The sequence below is a fragment of the Globicephala melas genome, chromosome 19 (genome assembly GCF_963455315.2).
Source record: "Globicephala melas chromosome 19, mGloMel1.2, whole genome shotgun sequence".
NCBI lineage: Eukaryota > Metazoa > Chordata > Mammalia > Artiodactyla > Delphinidae > Globicephala > Globicephala melas.
This window is the reverse complement of record NC_083332.1, coordinates 3,675,782-3,700,176: the sequence shown is the minus strand read 5'-3', so window position 1 is coordinate 3,700,176 and position 24,395 is coordinate 3,675,782. Positions and strand designations below refer to the sequence as shown.

General features: G+C 53.3%; 1 protein-coding gene across 12 annotated transcripts in view; it reads left to right on the top strand.

Annotated features, from left to right (window-relative positions):
* Nucleotides 1–23,503, top strand: part of CDC42EP5 (CDC42 effector protein 5) — a 198,017-nt gene extending 174,514 nt beyond the window's left edge. For 6 of the 12 annotated variants that reach the window (XM_060289675.2, XM_060289672.2, XM_060289671.2 and 3 more), the window contains 4 exons: nt 16,593–16,802; nt 17,678–18,265; nt 18,965–19,107; nt 22,968–23,503. In XM_060289675.2, the coding sequence (XP_060145658.1) occupies nt 22,968–23,429 (462 nt within the window). In that variant the 5' untranslated portion in view covers nt 16,593–16,802; nt 17,678–18,265; nt 18,965–19,107 and the 3' untranslated portion in view covers nt 23,430–23,503. Of the gene's footprint in view, nt 1–12,837; nt 14,500–16,592; nt 16,803–17,677; nt 18,266–18,815; nt 19,108–22,967 lie in introns of those variants that run through there. The other 6 variants (XM_060289677.2, XM_060289676.2, XM_060289674.2 and 3 more) reach the window with 3 other exon arrangements.
* The last annotated feature ends 892 nt before the right edge of the window (nt 23,504–24,395 follow it).

Below are 24,395 nucleotides of genomic sequence, written 5' to 3'. Positions count from 1 at the left end.
AGTGGGCAGGGGGTCCATCCTCGCTCTGCTCCCTGAAGGCTTGGGGACCCTTCACGTCATCCCAATGTCCACTTTGTCCAGGGGTTGTGTCTGAGCATCTGCTTCTGCCCCATCTGGTCCGGGTGGGATCTCTCCTCCCACCACGACAGGACCCACTGTGACCCCCTAGTGGTCGCCCCCCTGGACACACCTGGGGTGGGAGGTGTCCAAGTGCAAGGTAGACCCCTCCCTCCCTGGCCACGCAGCACCGCCACGTGGCTCATCCTCCAGGTGGCACTTGGGGACCTCAGAGCAGGAGACGATGTCCATTCATGCAGGAAAGTCCCTACGGCCCAGGGCCCTGAGTTTGTGCTCTGTGTCCGGTGGGTCAGAGCGTCAGGAAGAAGAAACTAGTCCTGACGTCCTGTTTCCTGTCCTCTCCCTCGGTCCTCCTCCTCTCCCCACCAATACCCCGAGATGGGAGAGGCTTTTCTTTTTGTTTTAATTGCCCCCAAACCCTGTCTGCTCCCTGCTGTGGCCTGGACTCACAGGGATCCTTTTCAGTGGAGCAGACGTTGGACCTGGTCAGCCATCCATGCTCTAGGGGGTAGAATAACGAGGAATCCTCTCCAGGAGTGCCAGCTCTCCACACTTCTTTTTGCTACGTGCCCACCTGTCCGCCTGTCTACCTGGGGTTAGAGTCAGGCCAGATTTTAGGGGAAATGCACCATTCTAACTGTGATGGTGAAATTATGTGTCAACCTGCCTGGGCTAAGGGACCCCCAAGAGCTAGTAGAACACTATTTCTGGGCGTGTCCGTGAAGGAGATTCTAGAAGAGATTAGCTTCGGTTTAGTGGCCAAGAAGAGATCCACACTCACAATGTGGGCAGCTCCATCCCATTTCCTGGGGGCCCCGACAGAACAAGAAGGGGAAGGGTGGTGAATCCCCTTTCTCCTCTTGAGCCGGGCCGTCCAGCATCTGCCCTCAGACTTGAGAGCCCCTAGTTCTTGGGCCTCCGGATGCTGGGATTTACACCAGCCACCCTCCAGGTCTCAGCCTTCACACCCACACTGAATCTTATCACCGGCTGTCCTGGGTCTGCAGCTCCAGATGGCAGGTCATGGGACTTCTCCATCTCCGTAACCCCGTGAGCTTGTTCACAGGATGAATCTCCTCTTACAGATACCCATATAGCCTGTGTAACAGAACCTATCAGTTCCATGTATCTGGAGAAGCCTGAATAATACAGTAATAGTGGGAAAATGAGGGAGAGAGAGAGAGAATGAAATAGAGAAATTCAGCCCAGAATGGAACCAAGGAAACAATGATGAAGACTTGAGTTAGGAAGCAGATCTCTGAAGGAGACTAACCTTGAGTACAAATAGGAGATTAAAGATCAGTACTAATTAAAACTGAGTTGCAAGGCTGGGCCCCCTCTGAGCCAGGACAGAAACCTCCCAGCTGGTGAGATGCAGCTGGTCCTGAGGTCAGAGCTGTGAGTCAGGTGCCCACATGGGCCTGCAGCCCCCGTCACTCAGACCTTGGGCAGGTTAACTAATGTTTTAGTCCCTAGTTTCTTAAAAAAAAAAAAAAGAAAAGAATAGGGCATAGGGCATTCTGTGGAGGGTTTGTACAATGTTTAAGTATGCTAATGTTTGCATAGAACTAAAATAGCCATTGCACCATTGTAAGAGCTGGCTGAAGTTTTAAAATATTCTTGAGATATATAAGGACATTTCAAATGCCAGGCCTGTAACAGGCATGCAGGTTTCTTGTTTCTATCAAAAAAATATACAAGACGCAAAAATTGAAAACTGGATGCTGGCGGCCCCTAGCGGGTCTTCAGGGTAACGTTTCGTTTTAATCTGAGTGGGAACCGCCGGTCTGACCCCGTAAGTAGGGCGGTGACCACCTACACGTCCCACTCACAGCGGGATCGGGGCTCTCCGGGCGAGGGGCTCTCGGTGACCCCACGTCCTTGGCGGCGCAGCTGGTCCCGCTTCGGAGACGTGGTCGTGCAGATCCCAAGTGTTTCATGTTGAGACAGCACGGAGTGGCCTTGTTTAGAAGCCCTGTAGCTTCAGCAACAAGGCTAAGTAGTCAAGTGGGCAGTTGTGGACGGACCTAAATCTGTGTGAACTGACATGTGGAAAGAGTATATTTGGTTATATCTGTTCATATAACATGTCCATGAGGCCCGCCCACGTGTCAGTGATGGAGCGGGGGCGGGGTCAGGGAGAGAGGCATGAGGTCTCCCAGGTGTGGAATTCAGAGGGCGCTGGGCGGACTGACATTGTGCACGTGGAACAGAAGATGAAGAGCAGACTTAGGCAGATATGGGGGTCTGCTTTCTGCGCAGCCAAGGCAGGGTAAGCCCTTACCCGGGCGGAGGCCGTCTCACTGTGCGTTTCAGCTGTGTAACTATTGCAGCCAATAGACCCAAAAGTGTAACGACTCACGTGATAGGAATTAGTGCCTCTTCCATGCAACAGGTGAAGCTGATTCCAGCTCAGCAGGGAGGTGCTTTAAAATACTGTGTGTTAATTCTAAAATGTGAGGGAGCAGATCAGGAGACGCCTGCCATTGAAAAGATATTCATCACAGTTCCCAGGAGGAGGGGGCATGCATGCCACCCACCAGGGCCACGTAGGGAAGCACCAGAGACAGAAAGGAGGAGATGGAGTGAGGGGAAAATGGGAGCCTTTACTGTGGTTTCCACAAGAAGGAATGAGCAGGAAAGGGTAAGCAGGCATGGGATTGGCTGGATTAATGATTTCAGCGGGTTCTGGGGTGGAGGGGGCGTCCCTAGTTGTCATGTGCTTGGCCCTAGCGTGACAAGGGCAGGTGGATCGTGGCCCAGACCCCCATAGAGTGGACCCCCATAAAGGAGGGGGTGCGGTGTGGACTCTGGGTTGACTGGTTTGTATTTGATAAGTGCACCCCAGGAAGAGGACTCTTGCTCAGGAGCTGGGGCAGGGTGGGGGGCAGTGAGGGAGGAGGCGGGGGGACAATGCAAGTGACTCAGGCATATTATCGGGTCATCTAGGAAAAGGTGTGTGCAGTGTCGACCTTAAAATTAAATGTCGTTATTTTACGGGCAAAATGAGTTTATTTAGGAATGGCAGAGGAATTGCGATTCAGGACATTCAAACTATGGCAAACCACAGTCAAGTCCAGAGAACAAGGAAGAGGAATGTTACTTTACAGAGAAAAAGGAGGAAGCTGGAAGGGCCTGCTTTGACTGAAAGTCCCTTGGAGAAAACCAGGAGGTCAGGCTGGTGGTGGTTTCTCATTGGCTGGGCTTTGCTGTTTCTCCTTGGCTAGGTTGTGACTGTTTCTCATTGGCTGGGCTTTGCTGTTTCTCATTGGCTGAGTTGTTGCTGTTTCTCATTAGCTGAGCTGGTGCTGTTTCTCCTTGGCTAGGTTGTGACTGTTTCTCATTGGCTGGGCTTTGCTGTTTTCTCATTGTCTGAGTTGTTGCTGTTTCTCATTAACTGAGCTGGTGCTGTTTCTCATTGGCTAGGTTGTGACTTTCTCATTGGCTGGGCTGAGGCTGTTTTCTCATTGGCTGAGTTGTTGCTGTTTCTCATTAGCTGAGCTGGTGCTGTTTCTCATTGGCTAGGTTGTAACTTTCTCATTGGCTGGGATGAGGCTGTTTTCTCATTGGCTGAGCTGGTGCTGTTTCTCATTAGCTGAGCTGGTGCTGTTTCTCATTAGCTGAGCTGGTGCTGTTTCTCATTGGTTAGGTTGTGACTGTTTCTCATTGGCTGGGCTGAGACTGTTTTCTCATTGGCTGAGTTGTTGCTGTTTCTCATTGGCTGGGCTTTGCTGTTTCTCATTGGCTAGGTTGTGACTGTTTCTCATTGGCTGGGCTTTGCTGTTTTCTCATTGGCTGAGTTGTTGCTGTTTCTTATTAGCTGAGCTGGTGCTGTTTCTCCTTGGCTAGGTTGTGACTGTTTCTCATTGGCTGGGCTTTGCTGTTTTCTCATTGGCTGAGTTGTTGCTGTTTCTCATTGGCTAAGTTGTGACTGTTTCTCATTGGCTAGCCTGTTGCTCTTTTCATTGGCTGGGCTGTTGCTGTTTCTCATTGGCTGGGCTATTGCTGGGCAAAGAGAAAATCATCCTTCTTCTGAAAATCAAGCTTCTTCCTGCCCAGGAATGTAAAGTAAGCTGCAGCAGAGGGTAGGGGCGAGAGAGCTCCCCTTTAGGGCTTCCCAACTCTGTTTTAAATTAGGTTTCCCTTTATTAATTTTCACACTAGCATATGCATGTATGACCCATGTTAAAGCATCAACTTTAGAGAAACCTGAAATATGACTAATACAAGGGGTACAGCAGGCTCTATTCTATAGGGTCATCCTGGGAACCAGGTGCCACACTCAGCGTGTGGGTCCAAGGTCACCCAGGGCATCCATACCCATCAGCAGAAGGGAAGAGCCGTGAGGATCTTGTGTGGGAGGTTCACGGGCCAGGCTTGGAAGAAGCTCCGTCCGTCCAGCTCACATGCCACTGTGAACTTCATCCCAGGACACACATAACTGCAGGGAGGCTGGGGAGATCATCTCGCTGGGAGCCCAGGAAGGGAGGACACGGTGCTGGTGAGCAGCCACAGTCCTGTCACACAGGGACCTCCTGTCACTTTGAGCACCGGGTGGGGGTGGGGGGGTTAACGGGTTGTGGGGTGCGTTTCCAGTCTCCACTGCTTCCTCCCCGACCTCCTCTTACGTAGAGGTTCTAGGGACACAAGAAATAGACTCTCAAACATTGATCATTTCACAAGCTAGTGGAAGAAGGAAACATTCCCGCAAGGAGGTACTTAGAATTCAGAGTGAGGCATTCAAGCCCAGAGGAGCCCACAAGCGGAGGTGGTGCTGAGGCCCGACACCCGCTCAGGTAGACAGAATAACAGCCCCAAAGATGTCCGCGTCCGACGCCCTGGAGCCAACTGCTGTGTTACCTTAGGTGCAAAAAGGGTCTTTGCAGGTGTGATTGAGTTAAGGATCTCAAGGGGGGGGAATGAGCTTGCATGTTCCAGGTGGACCCAATGTAATCACCAGGGTCCTTGTAAGAGGGAGGAGGCAGGTGAGAGAGAGGGAAGGAGGTGCGACCACAGAAGCAGGGGTCCTAGTCAGAGGGAGGATTTGCAGAGGCTACAGTTCTCCTTGAAGGCAGAGGAAGGGGCCCCGAGCCAAGGAATGCAGACGGCCCCCAGACGCTGCTAAAGGTAAAGGAATGGGCTCTGCCCTGGAGGCTTCAGAAGGAGCGCAGCCCTGCTGACCCCTGATTTTAGCCCAGTTTAACATGTTAGCCTCTGAGCTCCTGAACTGTAGGATAATAAGTTGTGTTGTTTGGTGCCCCTATGTGAGGGGTTCGTTACAGCAGCAACTGCAAGCTTGTTGGGATGAACAGCCTCCAATCCCAAACCTGAAGGGCATTAGCCAGGTGACGGGGTGAAGGTCAGATCAAGGACAGTGTCCTACAGCTGATGGGTCCTCTTGTGTTTGGAGAATGCATGGCGTCCAGTGGGGATGAACTGGAGTAGGGGTGGGAAATGGGGACCTGCATGTTCCTCTGGGTGGACCTAAAGCCTGAGGGACCCTCCGTGTGCAGTCGTGGTCTCATCAACTCCCTCGCCCGCTCCACACGTGTCCGTGCGTGTGGGTGTGTGCATGTGTGTATGCGAGCATTCATGGGTTGTGCATGCCTGTATACATTTTACAGTGTGTGCAGGTGTGTGTGTACATATGTGTGCGTTTGTGCATTCGTGGCCATGTGCATCTGGGGGGATTGGTGCTGTGTGCAGGCGGGGCAGCTCTGCGCCTTCACCCAGACACAAGTCCCCTCAGACATCTCCCTCACTCACCCCTGACCCTGAGATGCACACTTGGATCAGAGAACACTGATACCCTTTCATCTTGTCTTGTTCCCTCGCTAAGTCTTGAGTGACTGTGGAGGCAGAGACCGGGACCTAGAACCTGTGTACCCCAGCGCTACACGCAGGGCTGACGCAGTTGGGCCTGTGAGGACATTTATTGATGAAAAACGTGAAGCATGATCTAGAAAACATGGTCTTAGCTATCAGCTGCGTAAGTGTAGCCCAGATTCAAGGTCAGAAAATGAACTCTAGGAAGGTTTGTACAGTCAGCTGAGAAGACAATTAAAACGGATCTCTGGGGGCAGGGGAGGATTCACAGGACGTGTCTGGACTCAGCTGGGCGACTGTAGGACCAAAGCTGGGTCCTTGGAAACAGCCAAGGGACCACAGCTGGGTCTCTGAAACAAGTGCTACACGTTCTCTCCAAGGAGCTAGTTGATTGTGGGAGGGGCCACATGGTGAATGAATCTCCTAGAAGTTGATTGGGGGTCTCAGGACTCCAGCTCTTGCCAGCAAGAGAATTGACTGGATGACTTCAGAAAGGGATGATTCCACAGGGAAACCCTCCAAATGTCCACTGCAGGCTTTTGCAAGAGTGCCCTCCCTTCTAGCTGTTCAGACATAACCATCAGAGGTCCCCTGTCTCTCCTAGTGTCCAAGTGTGGAGGATGAGCTGCCGGTCCCTCTGTCCTCTCAGTGCTGAGTGGGGCCGGCAGTGGACTCTGCCCACAAGGCGGCGCTGCGGAGCTGCGGCCAAACCCCGAGGTCTGGGGTCTGGCTGACCTGGGCTGGTTTCTCCCCTTCAGAGCCCTGTGCCTTTGGACGAGAAACTTAAACTTCGTTTCTGCATATTATTAATAAAAGGGGTGGTGGCTCTCAGAAGGTCTGGGAAGTGCCTCCCACGTTGGCTTGTCATGGCATTACTGCCATCAGGTGCCTGGGGTAGGGTTATCTCAGTCCCGTGGGTATTGTTATCAGGGACCTTATGAATATCAGTGACACCCCAGTGCCCTGCGCGGACCAGCCCCTTCCTGTGGTCTCACCACTCCCTGATCCAAACCCAGGAGAGGGCCAGGCCCTGATCCCCAGCACAGACCCCCCCCCCCCAGAAACCCCTCCAGGCTGAGGTCTGCTACTCACCAGCTGAGTAGTAGGGCTGAGTGTGGGCGGAGCTGAAGTCTCCACGGGTCCTGTGATCAGGGCAGGAGGGGGGCTGATGCTGTGTGGGGGCTGCCGAGGGTCTGTCCCCGGCCCCTCCCCACCCTGAGCATCCGACAGCAGGCCACATCTGGCCATCACTCAATCCCAGACAACACCTTGAGATTCCTGAGAAAATGGGGCCCGGACCAGGAGATCAGGGAGAGTGCCCCTGCTCCATTCTGCTGGAGCGTCACGCCCTCTGCACCTCCTACAGCGGTGCCCTGCTTTACTGCCCAGAATCCAAGTGGAATGTCTGCTCTGAGGCCCCAGGAGGGTGTGGAGGGGGTCAGAGTGTCCTGGATGGACCCTGACTCCAGGACAGCTCGGGGCTGACCACCCACAGGGACAGGGACGGCCTCATCCCAAAGGTGCCCCAAAGCACCATCCAGCCCTGGTCAGGGCCCCCCTGGACCGTGTGACTTGCCCAGTGAGGAGTGGATCACAGCACAGGGGACACATGACCTGAGGCCCCACAGATTCTCACCCAGTGGAAAGGACAGTCAACACCATCTGAGGGAAAAGACGCAGGTTCCCTTGAAGGGGTCTGTCCTCACCCCATCTCTGGAAGCGCACCCCCCGCCAGCCCAGCAGGGACAGCTCTGTGCCCACCCTGATGCTGGGGCTGAGTGCCCAGGTCACCGTGGGGTCCAGGTGAGACCAGGCTCCAGGGACCTGAGCCAGGTGTGAAGGCAGAGAGATGTGTGTGCAGAGGGAAGAGGGAGCCAGAGGGCTTGGAGGTCAGGAGGGGGCAGGGGAGCCTGTGGACGGAGGACACAGCTGGGGACAGGGTCCAGGGACCTGGGGCAAACCTGAGGGCAGAGCAGAGACCTCCTCACCTGTCACCACCAGCTCCAGGGGCTCACTGGGCTCAGACCAACAAGACTCTTTTTTATAGCGGCAGCAATAATGCCAGACAGTGTCTTTGCTCATTATGGTGATGCCAAATCTGGCCTCTGTCTGGTGTGGACCAAGTTGAGACATGTTATCCTCAATCTTTTTTTTTTTTTTGCGATACGCGGGCCTCTCACTGCTGTGGTCCCTCCCGTTGCAGAGCACAGGCTCCAGACACACAGGCTCAGCGGCCATGGCTCACGGGCCCAGCCGCTCCACGGCACGTGGGATCTTCCCGGACCGGGGCACGAACCCATGTCCCCTGCATCGGCAGGCGGACTCTCAAGCACTGCGCCACCAGGGAAGCCCTATCCTCATTCTTGAAGTCATTTCTATTGTCCTTGTTCTCCAAGTGGAATCTCTTAACCCTATCAGGGCCCTGGCACACGAAGGTCAGCTGCCGCCGGGAGATCACAGAACCCTGCCCCCAGATAGAGGGTCTGGGCAGGGTCCCTAGGAGGGATGAGAGCAGGATCTCAGGGTCTATTATGAGGAAACCACCACACAATGCAATTCACTCCTTTTAGTAGCTCAGTTCAATTTTTCTTTTTTTTTTTTTGACAAACTTAGTTGTGCAAATCACCACAATCCAATTTTAGACCATTTTCATCATCCTCTCCAAAAGACCCCCCCAGGTCCATTCTATGAGCCTCTAAATTCCCATCACTGCGGAGTGATTTTCCCCACTTGACTTAAGGACCCTGAGGCTTGGTCACGTCTTGCTCAGGGTGACGTGGGAGGTGTCAGAGCAGGCTGGGCCCCCGGGCATGTCTGCTGCGGGGGGCGGCTCCCTCCCTGCCCACGGCCACTCTAGGGGAACAGAGACAGCTGGGAGGGTGGCACAGGATGGGAATGACCGGGTCATTCCTGGGACAAGGAGAGCAGGGGTCTCAGTCGGTAGGAATGATCTGGGCTGGTCTGAAGGGCAGCTGCCAGTCCCAGGTGGGATTGTGTGGGGTGAGGGACGCAGTCTGCAGCGCGGCTCTGTGTGTGTGTGTGTGTGTGTGTGTGTGTGTGTGTGTGTGTGTGTGTGTGTGTGTGTGTGTGTGTGTGTGTGTGTGTGTGTGTGTGTGTGTGTGTGTGTGTGTGTGTGTGTGTGTGTGTAGGAGCTGGAGCACAGCTCTGGTCCCACATTCCCCAGCAGATGAGGATCTCTGTGTCCAGTGTAAGTTCCCTGTGCAGAAATCATCCCTGGGTTTTCTCTGTATTTTCTACCTTCATCTCAGCTTATTCCCATTTCCTTGTTACGGAGGCTCTGGAAACCCCAAATGTCTCAACTGGGCTGGGGGCAGGGGGAAGAGCGGGTTTGTAGTCCTGAAACAGGAAGCTGGCCTCACATTCAGCAAAATCCCCCATAGAGGCAGGGGGCTGGCAGAGGCCATTCACTCATTCATTGTTGTTATTGTCTTTATCTGGAGGTTAAGTGTGGTTTAAGGAGATGCAAGTTGACAAGGGGAGGATTTGTGATGTTTAATTTTGTGTGTCACCTCGGCTGGGCCATGATCAGTTATGTGGTCAGACATTCTGGATGTTTCTGCAAGGGTGTTTTTGGATGATATTAACATTTAAATCACTGGATTTAAAAGAATTATTTTTAATTAATTTATTTTACTTATTTATTTTTGACTGCGCTGGGTCTTCGTTCCTTCGTGCTGGCTTTCTCTAGTTGCTGCGAGCGGGGGCTACTCTTCGTTGCAGTGTGAGGGCTTCTCATTGCGGTGGCTTCTCTTGTTGCGGAGCACGGCCTCTAGGCGTGCGGGCTTCAGTAGGTGTGGCTCACAGGCGCTAGAGCGCAGGCTCAGTAGTTGTGGCTCACGGGCTTCGTGGCTCCGCGGCATGTGGGATCTTCCTGGACCAGGACTTGAACCCGTGTCCCTTGCATGGGCAGGCAGATTCTTAACCACTGCGCCACCAACGAAGCCCCTAAATCATTGGATTTTGAGTAAAGCAAATTGTCTTCCATAATGTGGGTGGGCCTCATGCAATCAGCTGATGGCCTGAATTGAGCAGAAGAATGACCTCTCCTGAGCGAGAAGGGATTCTGCCAGCAGACTGCCTTTGGACTTGAACCTCAGCAACAGTTCTCCTAGGTCTCCAGGCTGCAGCCCACCCTTCAGATTTTGGACTTGCCAGCCTCCATAATGGTGTGAGGATATTCCATAAAATGTGTGTGTGTGTGTGTGTGTGGAATATGATATATATATATATTCACATGCATCCTATTGGTTTTGTTTCTATGACAAACCCTGGCTAATGGGTACAGGGTTTCCTGTTGGGGTGATGAAAATGTCTTGGAGCCAGTTAACGGTGATGGTCGCACAAGATTGTGAATGCACCACATGCCACTGAATTGTACGCTTTCAGACGGTTAACGGTCACTTTTATGTTATGTGAACCTTACTGCAGTAGGAAAAAAAGTAATGATGTTTGTAAAGCAGGCAGCACAGCCCTGACATTTCAGGAGTGCATTCTTACTGCACTCATACTATACACCCATAGCATATCCATAAAAGACAACCTGATGACCAGGCCAAGTCTAGGGTGCGTCCACTTTGCCGTCTGGCTACTTCCACCAGTGTAGAGTAGAAAAGAAGTTGTCTTCTCCTGATGACAGCATTCTGTGGCCAGTCTGGTCCTCATCTGCATACTGAGCTTCCCTGCCTCCTGAACAATTCTGGCTCCTTCTCTGCGTGGCCCCAACACCCCCGGACCTGTATCTGGACACCCTCCCTATTTCACCGTCAGGACCCAACCCCAGGAAGGTAGGTTCTGTGGCTGCTGTCCACGGTGCTGACGGGGATTTGACTGTTGAGTCTAGTTTCAGCACCATGGTCAGAGTCTATGAAGGCAACACAGCCTCCCCCATCTTCTGATATCTCAGTGATCAGGTAGGCATCAGCTGAGCCCCATCTTTGGTCCTCTTGTGTAGACTCCATGCAGGATTCAGATAAGACATATTCAGTCAGAGCATGAGGGTAACTTGGAAAAGTACGGGGGATGGCTGTAGTTGGCAATGATTCAAACTCCCTTCACAATCCATGCATCCTGAATAGGGATAAAGCTTCTCAGAGGCCCGGGATGTTGGTCCCACACTCAGCATCACAGCCACTGGAGCAGACCGGCGTGTCGTATAATGTTCGTTTTCCCCTATCCACCTCAGAACTATCCTTTACCAGACCAGGTTCAGGGTACCGGATACTGGGTATGGCCAAAAGATAATGGACTGGGCTCACCCCAAACCGGTTTCAAAACCTAGATCTGCCTCTTGCCAGCTCTGTGTCCCTGGGAATGTCATTCTGCCTCTCTGAGGCTCCCTTTGCTTTTCTGGAAAATGGCAATGATAATGGTGTCTGCTTCAAAGGAAACAGGTGATCAGAGATTATTCTATTCTGTTTCTCATAGGAAGCAAGCAGTTGGGCTAAGAGCGCGAGATCTTGAGCCAGGCATCCTGAGACTTGATCATAGCTCTGCCTTTTATTAACTTTGTGACTTAGGGAAAGTCACCCGATTGCCTCTACTTTGTCATCTATCCAATGAGGATAATGCCAGCACCTGCTTTTTGGGGTTTTGGTGAGAAACGAAATAGTTCGTACACGAGATGTGTGGAGTAGAGTTTACTTAGCACTTACTTAGCACTCATTCAAGGATGTGAGCTGTTATGACTATTACCGTCATCGTCACGTGCCTAGACACAGCCTGGCAAACCGCTTGGGTTTGGTAATGATAGCTGCCTTTATGAATTATCGTTAGGATTTCTGTGAGGTTCCTTGGACCTCTGACACGGATGAAGAAACTAAAGCCACAAGTTGAAAAGTGGCTTGCCGGGGTCACACAGGCAAGAGCTCCAAGCCAGGGCTGGCTGGCACCAGTGCCCAGGCTTTGGTCACATTCCCGCCTGCCCACATTTAGCAGAAGGGCAGGAAGGACCTTAGGAACCCCCGACCCACCCTCAGGTGGAAGACCGAGGCTCGTGGTACTCTGGCCAGGAGTTTGCAGCAATTATCTCCTGGCCCTTCCCTATTTCCTCCACTTTGCCAGTTGTGCCAGGATACTCATTTCCTTCACAGAACCTGCGAAGGATCCCAGGAACTTTTCCTGCTGGGGTTGTAACCAGAGGGGGAGGGAACTGCAGATGGTCCTTTGGAAACATTGTTGGTTGTCCAGACCATGGGGAGGGGGGAGCTACTGGCATCTAGTTGGTGGGGCCTTGGGAACACCCCACAGTGCACAGGATGGCCCCCAACCCTCCCACCACAAAGAGTGAGCCAGCCCCTAGCGCCAATAGCTCCGAGGTGCAGAAACACTGGTCTATGTGTTTGTAAGATCCCAGCCCAGTTGGAAGGTGGATACTGCAAACTAATTTCATGGGGCTTGGATGGGATGAGGTCATTAAAACCTTATTAGTTAGGGTTATTTTCCTTTCTCTCTTTACAAGGGGGGGGGGGCGGAATTCCCTGGACGTCCAGTGGTTAGGACTCCGTGCTCTCACTGCCGAGTGCCCAGATTCAATCCCTGGTTGGAGACGAAGATCCCACAAGCCGTGAGGTGTGGCCAAAAAAAAGAAAAAATCTTTCCTTTCTCTCTTTACAAGGAGGATGTATTCAGGTATCATTTCTGTAACTAAAAATTACTTTACAAAAGAAGAAGCAAAAATAGCAGCGAATGTATCCAAACCAAGGAAAGAAAGAAAACTCCTTGCAAGCTGTGTGTGTTGGGGGGTGGGGGTGGGGATGCATTGGGCGCCAGCTCAGCTGGAAGGAGGAGGGAGCTCCAGAGACAGAGCTCACACCAGACTGGCTGCACTCCCAGGGCTCCCTCTGTTGGCACAGATCCTGTCTCCAGCTCTTCTTCTTTTTTTTTTTCTTTTTGGCCTCACTGCATGACTTGCAGGATCTCAGTTCCCTGACCGAGGATCGAACCCTCGCCCCCTGGAGTGGAAGCGTGGCATCTCAACCACTGAACCGCCAGGGAAGTCATCTGTCTCTGTCTCTCTGTCTCCCTCCCTCCCTCGCTCTCTCTCTCACCCCGTCTGTCCCTACCCTCTCTGGCTTCCTCCTCTCTCCCGCTGCATCTAGATGAGGCTCTTTCAAAGTCCTTTGGGTTGTTGGAAATACTTCCTGATGGGAAAACCCGAACCCTGGGCCACTCCCCACTCAGCATCCTCTGCCCACTCCTGAGAAGCTGGGGAAATGCCCAAACTCCACGCATAGGTCCCCTTGCTTAGGGTCTCTGCTCTCCGTGGCCTTTGGTAGAGGCCCTGCCATGCTGACTCCGTTTCCTCATCTGCTCAATGGACATAATAACAGCACCTGCCTCATAGGTTGATATGAGGACTAAATGAGGTAATAAGATGGAGTGCTTCGAACAGAGCCCGCACACAGCAGGTGTTCAGCAGACTCGTCCTGCAATTCTTCTGGGGCTCGGATCTGAACCAGCTTCCCCTCCCTTCCCAGCACAGCTGAACGCCTCACCTCCTCCACCCCTGCCTCTGCCTCACCCGGATCCAGGCCGGTGGAGTAGAGCCCCCGAAGCACCGCCCCACCTGTACACTGACCCAGGCTGCAGTCACCCCTCTATCCTTCTACCTGCTCCTTCAAGAGGCAGCCCCCGCTGCCCTGGGCTAAACCCTCCTCAAGTGCTCTAGACATGGGCTACCCGATACCTGGACCACTGGCCCCCAGTGGCTATTTCCATGTAGAATCAATGAAAATTAAATACAATTAAAATTTCACTTTCTCAGCCCCACTAGCTGCATCTCAAGTGCCCAACAGCCACATGTGGCTACTGTACTGGACAGTCCCATCATTCCAGAAAGTTCTGTTGGACAGACCCTTTTCTTCCCTGCTCCTGGGGGTCCTGTCCTTTATAGAACCTACCTCTCCTATATCTTCCATCTCTCCTTCTGAGTCAGGGTCAGCCTGCCTGAGTTCAAATCCTGCCTGCGCAACTTTAGGGCTGCATTAGCTAAGTTCCCTAAAAGTTAAGAGACAAACCAAAAAACCCTCTCTGTGCCTCAGTTTCTCCATCTGTAAAGTGGGAATAATAATACCAACCCCCTCCCGCCCATAGAGTTATTGCAAAGATTAAGGTTACATGTGGAAAGATCTTAGAACAGCTCCTAAAATATTCTAAGCCCTTGATAAATGTTAGCTGCTATTACTGTTGTTATATACTTTCTTCCAAATGCTGAAGTAAGCTCAAGCCCCCTCTTTAAGTCTGTATGTAGTAGCAATGAATGAGTCCCAAAAGAAACTGCCAAGTGGGAAAAAGTGGTAGCCCAAAACCGTCCAGTAAAAGTTCCTTTGTGTGTTTAATATGTGTTTTCTTAGAGCACCATGTTGATCAGCTGTTCTCAACCAGGGGCAGTATCCCCCCTCCAGGGGCCATTTGGAAGCAATGCTGGTCGTCTAAATCCTGGGGAGGGGGAAGCTACTGGCATCTAGTGGGTGGAGCCTCGGGACGCTGCTGAACATCCCACAGTGCACAGGATACTCCCACCACAAAGAACCATCCAGCCCCAAATGCCAAGAGCTCCGAGGTGCAGAAACGCTGGTCAGTGTGTTTGTAAGAGCCCAGCCCATTTGGAAAGTGGATACTGCAAACTAATTTCATGGGGCTTGGATTGGACAAGGTCATCAAAAGTTAAGTCAGAAAGAGAAAAACAAATACCGTATGCTAAAACATATTTATATGGAATCTAAAAAAAAAAATGTTCATGAAGGACCTAGGGGCAGGACGGGAATAAAGACACAGACCTACTAGAGAATGGACTTGAGGACACGGGGAAGGGGAAGGGTAAGCTGGGACAAAGTGAGAGAGCGGCATGGACATAGCTACACTACCAAATGTAAAATAGATAGCTAGTGGGAAGCAGCAGCATAGCACAGGGAGATCAGCTCAGTGCTTTGTGACCACCTACAGGGGTGGGATAGGGAGGGTGGGAGATGGAAGAGGGCGGGGATATGGGGATATATGTATATGTACAGCTGATTCACTTTGTTATAAAGCAGAAACTAACACACCATGGTAAAGCCATTATACTCCAATAAAGATGTTAAAAAAATATCTATGTAAAAAAAAAAACCTTATTAGTTAGGGTTATTTCCCTCTCTCTCTTTACAAGGAGGATATCCTTTATGTAACTAAAAATTACTTTTTCAAAAAAGAAACAAAATAGCAGGAAGTGTATCCAAACCGAGCAAAGAAACCAAACTCCTTCTCTGACCCCTCCCTCTCCCCCCGGATATCCGTCCTGTCTTGCTCTCCTTTCTTTCACAGCAGACTCCCAAGTCCTCTGCACTTTTTCATCTCCTCACTCTCTCCTTCGCCTCCCCAGCCACAATCTGGCTTACGCCTGCCCAGCCCCCATGGGCAGTTCTCACTCTGGCCACCGGTCACCTCTGGCTTGCTATTAAATCCAGTGGATCTTTTTGTTGTTGTTGTTTAAATCAGACTGAGACTGCAGAGAGGGGACCTGTGCGTCCTTCCAGGGCTTCTGCAGCCCATCTCTCTCCTCCTCCTTCACTTTCTCTGGCTGCTGCCCGGCCCTGGTCCAAGTTCCTTTCCCTTTTCTTATCTCTCAATGTCACCCTTCTCAGCTGCTTCATCCCAGAACCCTGCTCTTCCCGCACTTCAGCCCAGAACCAGCTACCTAATTTGCGGGGTGCATTGCAAATGAAAATGTGGGGTCCCTTGTTCAAAATGATTAATAATGTGAAGATAGAGCAAACCGTGAAACCAAGTGCAGAGGGCCCTTCTAGGCGTGGCGACCCCCAAGACTGCACAGGTCGCTTGCCCGTGCAGCCGGTCCTGCTTTCCTCTCTTCTGGGCATGGCCTCTAGCAGCTCTTGTATACCTGTTCCTCCTCCCAGGCTCTCCAGCTTGGTGGCCACGCCACCATCCCCCGGGATCTGCCCTCTGAGGGTCCTTGGGGTAGACAGAATGCACCTCTAAAGATACCCAGGCATGAATCCCTGAAACCGATGAATATGTCATATCAGGTAGCAAAGGGACTTTGCACACAAGATTAAAGTTAGGGACCTTAAGACGGGGAGATTATCCTGGCGTGATGGTTCATTTTACTTGTCCGCCTGGCCAGGCTGTAGCACCTGGTTGTTCAACCAAACACTAACCCAGGTATGGCCGGGGAGCCGTTATGTAGGTGTGACTAACATCTATACCCAGCTGACTCTAGGTAAAGGAGATGGCCCTCGAGAATGTGGGTGGGCCTCACCCAATCAGTTGAAAGGCCTTCACTGCAAAATGGGGAAGAAATTCTGCCTTAAAGACCACAGCATCAGGGACTTCCCTGGCGGTCCAGTGGTTAAGACTCTGCCTTTCCAATGCAGGGGGCGTGGGTTTGATCCCTGGTTGGGGAACTAAGATCCTGCATGCTACGCGGCGGGGCTCAAAACAACCACCAAACCAAACCAGAAACAAAGACCGAGGCGTCAGCTCCTAGCCTGACTGAGAGTTTCCAGTCTGCCTTATGGAATTCAGGCTTGCCAGCCCTTAGCATTGCAAACTCCCAATTCCTTGACATAAATTATGTATACTTCTGTATTAGCTTGTGCTGATTACCAGGTCATATATGAATACATCTCCATTACCGATGGTGATATATGTATAACGCCTGTGTTTTCCAGGTGGGCCGAGCCAAATCACATGAGCCCTAAAAGCAGAGGAGCTTTTCTGGCTGGAGGGAGGAGGGAGATGGGGCAGGCCTGCAAATCAGGGACACCTGAAGCATAAGAGGGGCTCAACTTACCGTTGCCAGAGGACAGACACAGGGAAAACACCGGAAGGATGCAGGCAGCCTCTTGGAGCAGACCAGCCCCCAGCTGACAGCTCAGCAGGTACAGGAGTTTTTTGTTTTGTTTTTGTTTGTTTCTGTTTTTGATGAGATGAAAGCGTTTCGGGACTAGATAGAGGTGATGGTTGCACAACATTGTGAATGTACTAAATGCCACTTTATTTTTTATTAATTAATTTATTATTTAATTAATTAATTTATTTTTGGCTGCATTGGGTCTTTGTTGCTGCGTACGGGCTTTCTCAATTGCCAACTCTAGGGGCCACTCTTCGTTGAGGTGTGAGGGCTTCTCGTTGCCGTGACTTCTCTTGTTGCGGAGCACGGGCTCTAGGCACGTGGGCTCAGTAGTTGTGGCTCGCGGGCCCTAGACCGCAGGCTCCGTATTGTGGCGCACGGGCTTAGATGCTCCGCGGCATGTGGGAATCTTCCCGGACCAGGGCTCGAACCCATGGCAGGTGGAATGTTAACCACTGTGCCACCAGGGAAGTCCCCTACATACCACTTTAAAATGAGTCATTTTATGTTATGTGAAGCTAACGTCAATAGAAAATAATTAAAACTTTTATTTTGTGGCCACGCCACGTGGCATGCAGGATCTTAGTTCCTAGACCAGGGATCGAACCTGTGCCCCCTGCAGTGGAAGCGTAGAGTCTTAACCACTGGACCGCCAGGGAAGTCCCTGGATTGTTGTCACTTTTTGTCTCTGTCCCACTCCTTCAAGAGTCAGGGCAAGCCACACCTCCTTGTTATCTATGAAACTAACTCTCTCCCTCTCCGGCCCCAGCATCCCAGCCCCAGCGCACCGCGGAGCCAGCCTCCTCCCCGGGGCCTCTACCTCCCCCAGGTCAGGCCCTCTGGCACACTGGCCGCTGAGGGATCTTCCTCACACCCACATCTGACTCTTCTTGTCGCCGCTAGGCACTGGCACTCGGTGATGTCATGACCTTTCTGTGGACGAGTCGCTCCCGGCAGGGATATTCATCCCGGGAACTCTCCAAAGCAGGGTGAGAGCTGCCCCTCCGAGGTCACATCCATCCTTTTGCTGGTCTTACTGCCTGACCTTGTCTGTTTTTCTCTCTCTCTTTCAAGCCCGCACATACTCCCTCAACAGCTGCAATCTGGAAGAAATTATTCTTCTACACAGCCAGACTTCCCCAGTTTCAGGAAATTCCAGGCTGGCAGGGGGAGGGGCCGAGCTGGGGGCCGCCCTGTCCATCCATCCATCCCCCGCCCCGTCTGCCGTGTTCTCTGGGCGGGCGCACACCCAGTGCCAGCCTCCTCCCCTGGCCCACACTCAGCCCGGAGGGGCCTCAGCTTTTCCACCGCTACTTCCTAGTCCTTTAAATCCTAGAGGCAAACTTTTGGGGGATAAGGAAGGCTGGGAGGGACCTACGCCTTAACCCTCTCTGCCCCAGACACACTGAGCTGCACTGGGCGTGACTCTGCGCCCCTTTGGGCTCCTACCATGGCCCCCGAGAGGGCCTGACACTTCAGATCCCGGTGCAGGTAAAGAAGGGACTCCATGCCAGGGTCTGCCCGGGTTGGGGCTCAGACTCCTGGGTCTGAGGGGGGAGGGGCCGGGGAGCTGGACTCCTGGGTCTGAGGGGGGAGGGGCCGGGGGCCTGGACTCCTGGGTCTGAGGGGGGAGGGGCCGGGGGCCTGGACCCGTGGGTCTGAGGGGGGAGGGGATGGGGGCCTGGACTCCTGGGTCTGAGGGGGGAGGGGCCGGGGGCCTGGACTCCTGGGTCTGAGGGGGGAGGGGCCGGGGGCCTGGACCCCTGGGTCTGAGGGGGGAGGGGCCGGGGGCCTGGACTCCTGGGTCTGAGGGGGGAGGGGATGGGGGCCTGGACCCGTGGGTCTGAGGGGGGAGGGGATGGGGGTCTGGACTCCTGGGTCTGAGGGGGGAGGGGCCGGGGGCCTGGACTCCTGGGTCTGAGGGAGGAGGGGCCGGGGACCTGGACTCCTGGGTCTGAGGGAGGAGGGGCTGGGGGTCTGGACTCCTGGGTCTGAGGGAGGAGGGGCTGGGGACCTGGACTCCTGGGTCTGAGGGAGGAGGGGCTGGGGGTCCGGACTCCTGAGGCTAAGGATCAAGAGAGCTAGGAGCCAGGACTCCTGGAACCTAAGAGAGAAGGGGGTGGCACTCTGGGCCCGGCCGCCTGGGTCCTGGATGCCCCTCCAGGTTCCGTATGACACTTCCTTTGCCAGGTGAGATCCCGCCCGGAGGAAGAAGGAAGAAGGCGCGGGCCTGGGACTGGGAGGCGGAGGCGGGCTCCGAACCAAGAAGACGGGGTTCCCAGCTTGAGCCGGAGCCTGAGAGTTTGCCTGCCTGGTTCAGCGGGGACCACGAGGTACGGGGCAGTGGTGGCCCAGGGTCCCCGGTCAGGTCTGGAGGGGAGCCGGACAGCCGGCCAAAGGGACGGCGGCCGCGGCTGCTGAAATCCTGGGCCGCAGCCACGTGGCCTCAGGAAGCGCGCACTGGAGCCCCGAGGGGGTCGGGGGCTCCCAATCGCGGGTCCCCCTGCGCCGTCTGGGTCCCACCCTCCTTGTTGCCTGTCCCAAAGGGCTGAGGACCAGTCGGGCTGGATCTGCAGTGGGTTGTTATTTCCTCTTGGTGGGGCTGGGGCCCGGAGAGGACAGAGGTGAGCCAGCTGTGCCCCCCACCCCTGCAGCTGGAGCCTCGGCCCGGAAAGAGAGGGGGCGGGTGGAGGCGGGAGGAAGGCGGCTTAGCGAGTGCGCGCGATCACCGCGTCCCAGGGTCCCATCCTGGCTCCCGCTCTCTGCCTGCTTTCAGATTGTCACAACAGCAGCCCCTCTGTACAGAGCTTGGGCCTGTGACGGCCTTTTTCCGAGTGTGACCTCATTGCGTCAAGCACACAGCAAGGGAGATAGAGCCTTCTGTTCAAGGGGACACGGAGGCTCGGAGAAGTGGAGTGACTGGCCCCCGAGGTCTCAGAGCTAGCGAGGAGAAGTGGTAGCTTTCAAAAACAATTTTGAACCCGTTGTTATCTAGAATGGGAAAAAGCAAAGCAGACAGGCAAACACAGTCAAGGGTGTAGGAAATCCCTGGCCTTGATGTCAAAACACTATTTCCTCCATGGGTCTGCGCACCCTATCCTTTGGGGGCTGTGGGCAGTATCACATCATCCTTTGACGCCGGAGTTCGTCTGCCTGGGTTCCAGAGTCAGCCCCCAACATTTGCTACTGTGTGATCCAGGGCAAGTTACTTCACCTCTCTGTGCCTCAGGTGCCACCCACATCTGTAAAAGGGACAAAATAACAGCGGTCTCCCCTCACTGGGTTGTTCCAAGGATTAAATGAGTTCATTCATTTGTGTGAAGCACTTAGACCCCTGCCTGGCCCAGAATAAGTTCTCGGGAAATAGAATGTCAGCATCATGCGTGTACTCTACGACAACCCCTTGCAAACAGGCATTCTGATTTCCCATTTCTCAGGAGTAAACTAAGGCTTAAGGCTGAGGAAGTTAGTTCCGGGTCCCACAGAAAGGCAATGGCAAACCTGTTGTGTCTGGTGTCAGAAACCAAGATCTTAATATGCTGCTGAGCGCTGGAAAATGTCAGTGATGTCACCTTGTAGGGTGATAGGAGGATGGGATGAGGGGCAAGGTAGGGGGTGGGCAGGGAGAAGAGGCAATAGCTGAGAGCCATCCAGGGAGGAGCCAGTTCAAGGGACAGCAGGCAGTGGAAGCAGTAACTCTGGGCTCTGGAGTCCCACAGAGCTGGCTTTGTGACCTTGGGCAAGTCATGTACCATCTCTGAGCATCTATTTCCTTCTCTGGGACAGGGGAGAATGATCCAAAGTAGGACTCCACTGAGCATTTATTGAGCATTTGCTGTGCGCTGGCTACTGTGCTAAGACTTTCCATGGGCAACATCTCCCCAATTCTTGCCAAGAGACTGAATTATTATATGAGCGTCATTCCATTCTTGAGATGAGCAAGTGAGGTCAGAAAGGTTAAGTAATTTGCCCAAAGTTACACAGCAGTGGGCACAGTCAGATCCAAGTCTGGGCAGTTGGCTTTCTGAGTTCTGCTCTTTTGAACTATGAACCACTGCCCAGGGATAAGGGGTGCTGCTAGCTCTGAGACAGGATTTTTTTTTTTTTTTTAAACTGTGGATTGAGATTCATGAATGAGCAGAGGTCAGCATTAAAAAAGAAAAATAGGGAGTTCTCTGGTAGTCCAGTGGTTAAGACTCCATGCTTCCACTGCGGGGGGGTGGGGTGGGGGGGCGGGGGGGAGTGTGGGTTCGATCCCTGGCCGGGGAACTAAGATCCTGCATGGTGCAGGGTAAATGCATCATGCAGGCATTTATTTAGTTAGTTATTAAATAAATAATAAAATAGAATTGAAACTGAGTGCCTAGCATGAGATAAGAGTAGGTCTCAATTCACAAAATGTTTGTTTCCCTTATGTGGGGGGGGGGTGTGGTTGTGGGTGGGGAAGGAATGGTGACTGTGTGCCAGATTGCAATAAAATATATTTATTCATCTAGGTTGAGATCAGGGAAGTTTGAGAAACACGACAGAGGTGGTAAATCAAGACTGGTTTTTCCAGAAGTAACTGTAAAGTGTGTGCGTGTGTGTGTGTGTGTGTGTGTGTGTGTGTTTGTGTTTGGGTAGGGGAGAAGGCAGCTCTCAGAACATATCCATCTACAATTATTTCAAATCCTTTTGGCTTTAATTTTTCTCCATGTTATCACTGATCTTTCCCATGGTGCTGGTCCCTGAAAGGACAAGGCTGGCTGCTTTGCCTGCTTCATAGGATTTGATCTAAATTTTGTTCCACAGTTTTGTTTGGGAACACATGCCCCTCCCCAACACTATCAGTTGGCTGGCACTGTTAAAAATATAGTTTTCTTTGACTGAGTATTTCTATGCGTCCTGCAAGGAAGGTAGTGTCATTTTATCCATTTTCCAGATAGAAAACAGACAGAGAGCAATCACATAATTTATCCCAATTCATCCAGTTGGCAAAGGGTGGGGCTTCAATTCAAATGGAAAGGTTTTTTTTAAAATTGTTATTATTATAATAACAGTGACCGTTAAAACAAAAGTACAAGGTCATCAAAGTCCCTCCCAGAAGTTCCATAGAAACGGCCAAGTTCCAGGATATGGGCAAAGGTTGGCAGGCATATCTATTTACCATCGAGTCTGATGCAGTCATGTAGCTATAGGGTACCTAGTTAACAGTTCATGAGCTGCCCGTTTGGAATTTATGCCATTCTTGCCATGTTTTAACACAGGAAAATTTGCATGATTATTATTGTTACTCTTGTTTTCCAAGAAGTAAGACTTATATGTTTTTTTCAAAACCAGATTATTCAAATTATAAAATGCTGTGCAAATATATAGATTTCCCAGGCCCACCCTAAATCTCCCAAATTACAATCCTCAGGCCAGCCTACATGATGACTTTTGTATGTTCTAGGCAAAGCTTTCATGGAGATAATTATATATATATATATATATAATAATTATATTTTACGACTGCGTTGGTATAAAGGCAAACATAATCCAGACGTTTTAAAATAAAACACGTCAGCCCCGTCTGGGAAGGGGCTTCTGTACACCATGTGTTGAGGGGGAGGGTCTCATCTGTGCTCCCCGGGGTTTTGTGGGTTCTGCAGGCCCCAAAGGTGGCGGGGCTGGAGAGGAAGACCTGGGCCCGTGTCCCTGCCCTGCGGGAGCTGGGGACCAGTGGCCTCAGTAAAGGACAAGAGGTTCAAAAAAATAATAACAAAACGTTTAAACATGTGTGCGGGCCTCTAGAAATGTGGCGGGCCCTGGGCAGTGTCTGTTGCACCCAAAGGACAGAGTCCGCCCTGTCTTCATGGTGGATGGCCCTGTGTTTAAGCTGGCGTTTCTGTCAAGTTTGGGAAGCAGTCCAAAAGGCTTGGTGAAGCATGTTGCTTGTTCTCTGACCTATAAAAGCTCAAACGTTAGTTCTTAGTGGAATTAACATATGGGCAGACCTAAATTTGAGTCTGAGATTTGAATCAAGCAGCTGTAACCTCGGACCTCTGGGAGCCTCAGTTTCCCCACTTGTAAAATGGGAGTGATCCCACCACCATCATCCTGTACTTATGGAGAGCATCCTCTGAACGGCGTGCTACGCCCAGGGCTGGGAACACGGAAGGCCTCGGTAGCGTCCTCCCGGGGTAGGCCGTGCTAACCCGTCCCTATCCCGCAGATGCCGGTCCTGAAGCAGCTGGGCCCCGCGCAGCCCAAGAAACGGCCGGAGCGCGGCGCTCTGTCCATCTCCGCGCCGCTCGGCGACTTCCGGCACACTCTGCACGTGGGGCGCGGCGGCGACGCCTTCGGAGACACTTCGTTCCTGAGCCGCCACGGCGGCGGGCCACCCCCTGAGCCCCGGCCGCCGCCCGCGGGGGCCCCGCGCTCCGCGCCGCCGCCCGCCGTGCCGCAGCCCCCGCCGCCCGCCCTCCGCGCGCCAGCGCCCGCCGACCCGCTGCTGTCCTTCCACCTGGATTTGGGCCCCTCCATGCTGGACGCAGTGCTGGGCGTCATGGACGCGGAACGCCCGGGCGCCGCTGCCGCCAAGCCCGACGTGGACCCCGGCCCCGGGGCGCAGCACCCTAGGGCCCGTTGCCTCCCCAAAGCGGACCTCGAGCTGGACGACGTCATCGGCCTGTAGGCACCCCCATTCCCTGCGCCCTTACCGTCCAGCTCCCCACTTCTTTATACATAAACCGACAAGGTCTGTGCCCCGGGTTTTGTCTGTTTACTTTGCATGTGGGAAGGGGGGACGGGGAGGGGTGATGAGGTCCTGGCGCCTTTAAGAGCTAGGTATGTCACGTGGGGTTCCGGTCCCAGCCAGGTGGGTGGAGGTCTCAGGATTAACCTGGTGTAATGGGATGCGGCCCCTTTAAGAGAGCCAGGGGCGTGGCTGGGTGGTGCCCCTCCCAGGGGCGGGGTTCCGAAGTGGCCGCTCCCACAGCCTGGTTTTTTCAGCAGTGTTGGCTGCGCGTCGCCGCCGCCGCCGCCGCCTGCCGGACGCGGTCCCGGGCCCGGCCTGACTCGCTCCCTCGGGCCGGCCGACGGCTGTGACCCCGTGAGCTCCGCGTCTCCAGTGGACCCAGCCCAGGCGAGCTGTCCTTTACCCCGGGAGCGGCCGCACAGGAAAAGTGGCCGGGAAGAGGCGTGGTCCCCGTAGAAAAGGGACGCCCCAAAGTTGTGTCATCCTGAGGGCGACAGTTGCGTCCCAAATCCGGGCTACGAAGTTCGTTCTGAGCCTACAGGCGTCCGGTTGTCCCGCGGAGGGCGAGGCCCAACGAATGCCCGGAGGGGCGTGATAGCACATGCAAATCATTAGGCGTGCGGGGTGTGCGAGCCCAGCTCGTCAGGGGCCAAGAGAGCGCGGGGCCGCATCGTTAAAGCACTGGACTAGGGACGGGGCCAGCTTCTCTAAGGAGCAAGAGTGGCGGGGCCGCACTTGTAAATCATTAGGTAGCGGAGCCAAGCTCACTAAGGGACCAGAAGAGGCGGGGCCGCACCTGTAAGGTATTTGGGTTGTGGGGGCGGGGCCGCATATGTAAATTATTGGGTTGGGGCCGGGGCCACAGATAAAAACCGCTTGGCCGCAAGGGTCAGGCGCCTCCAG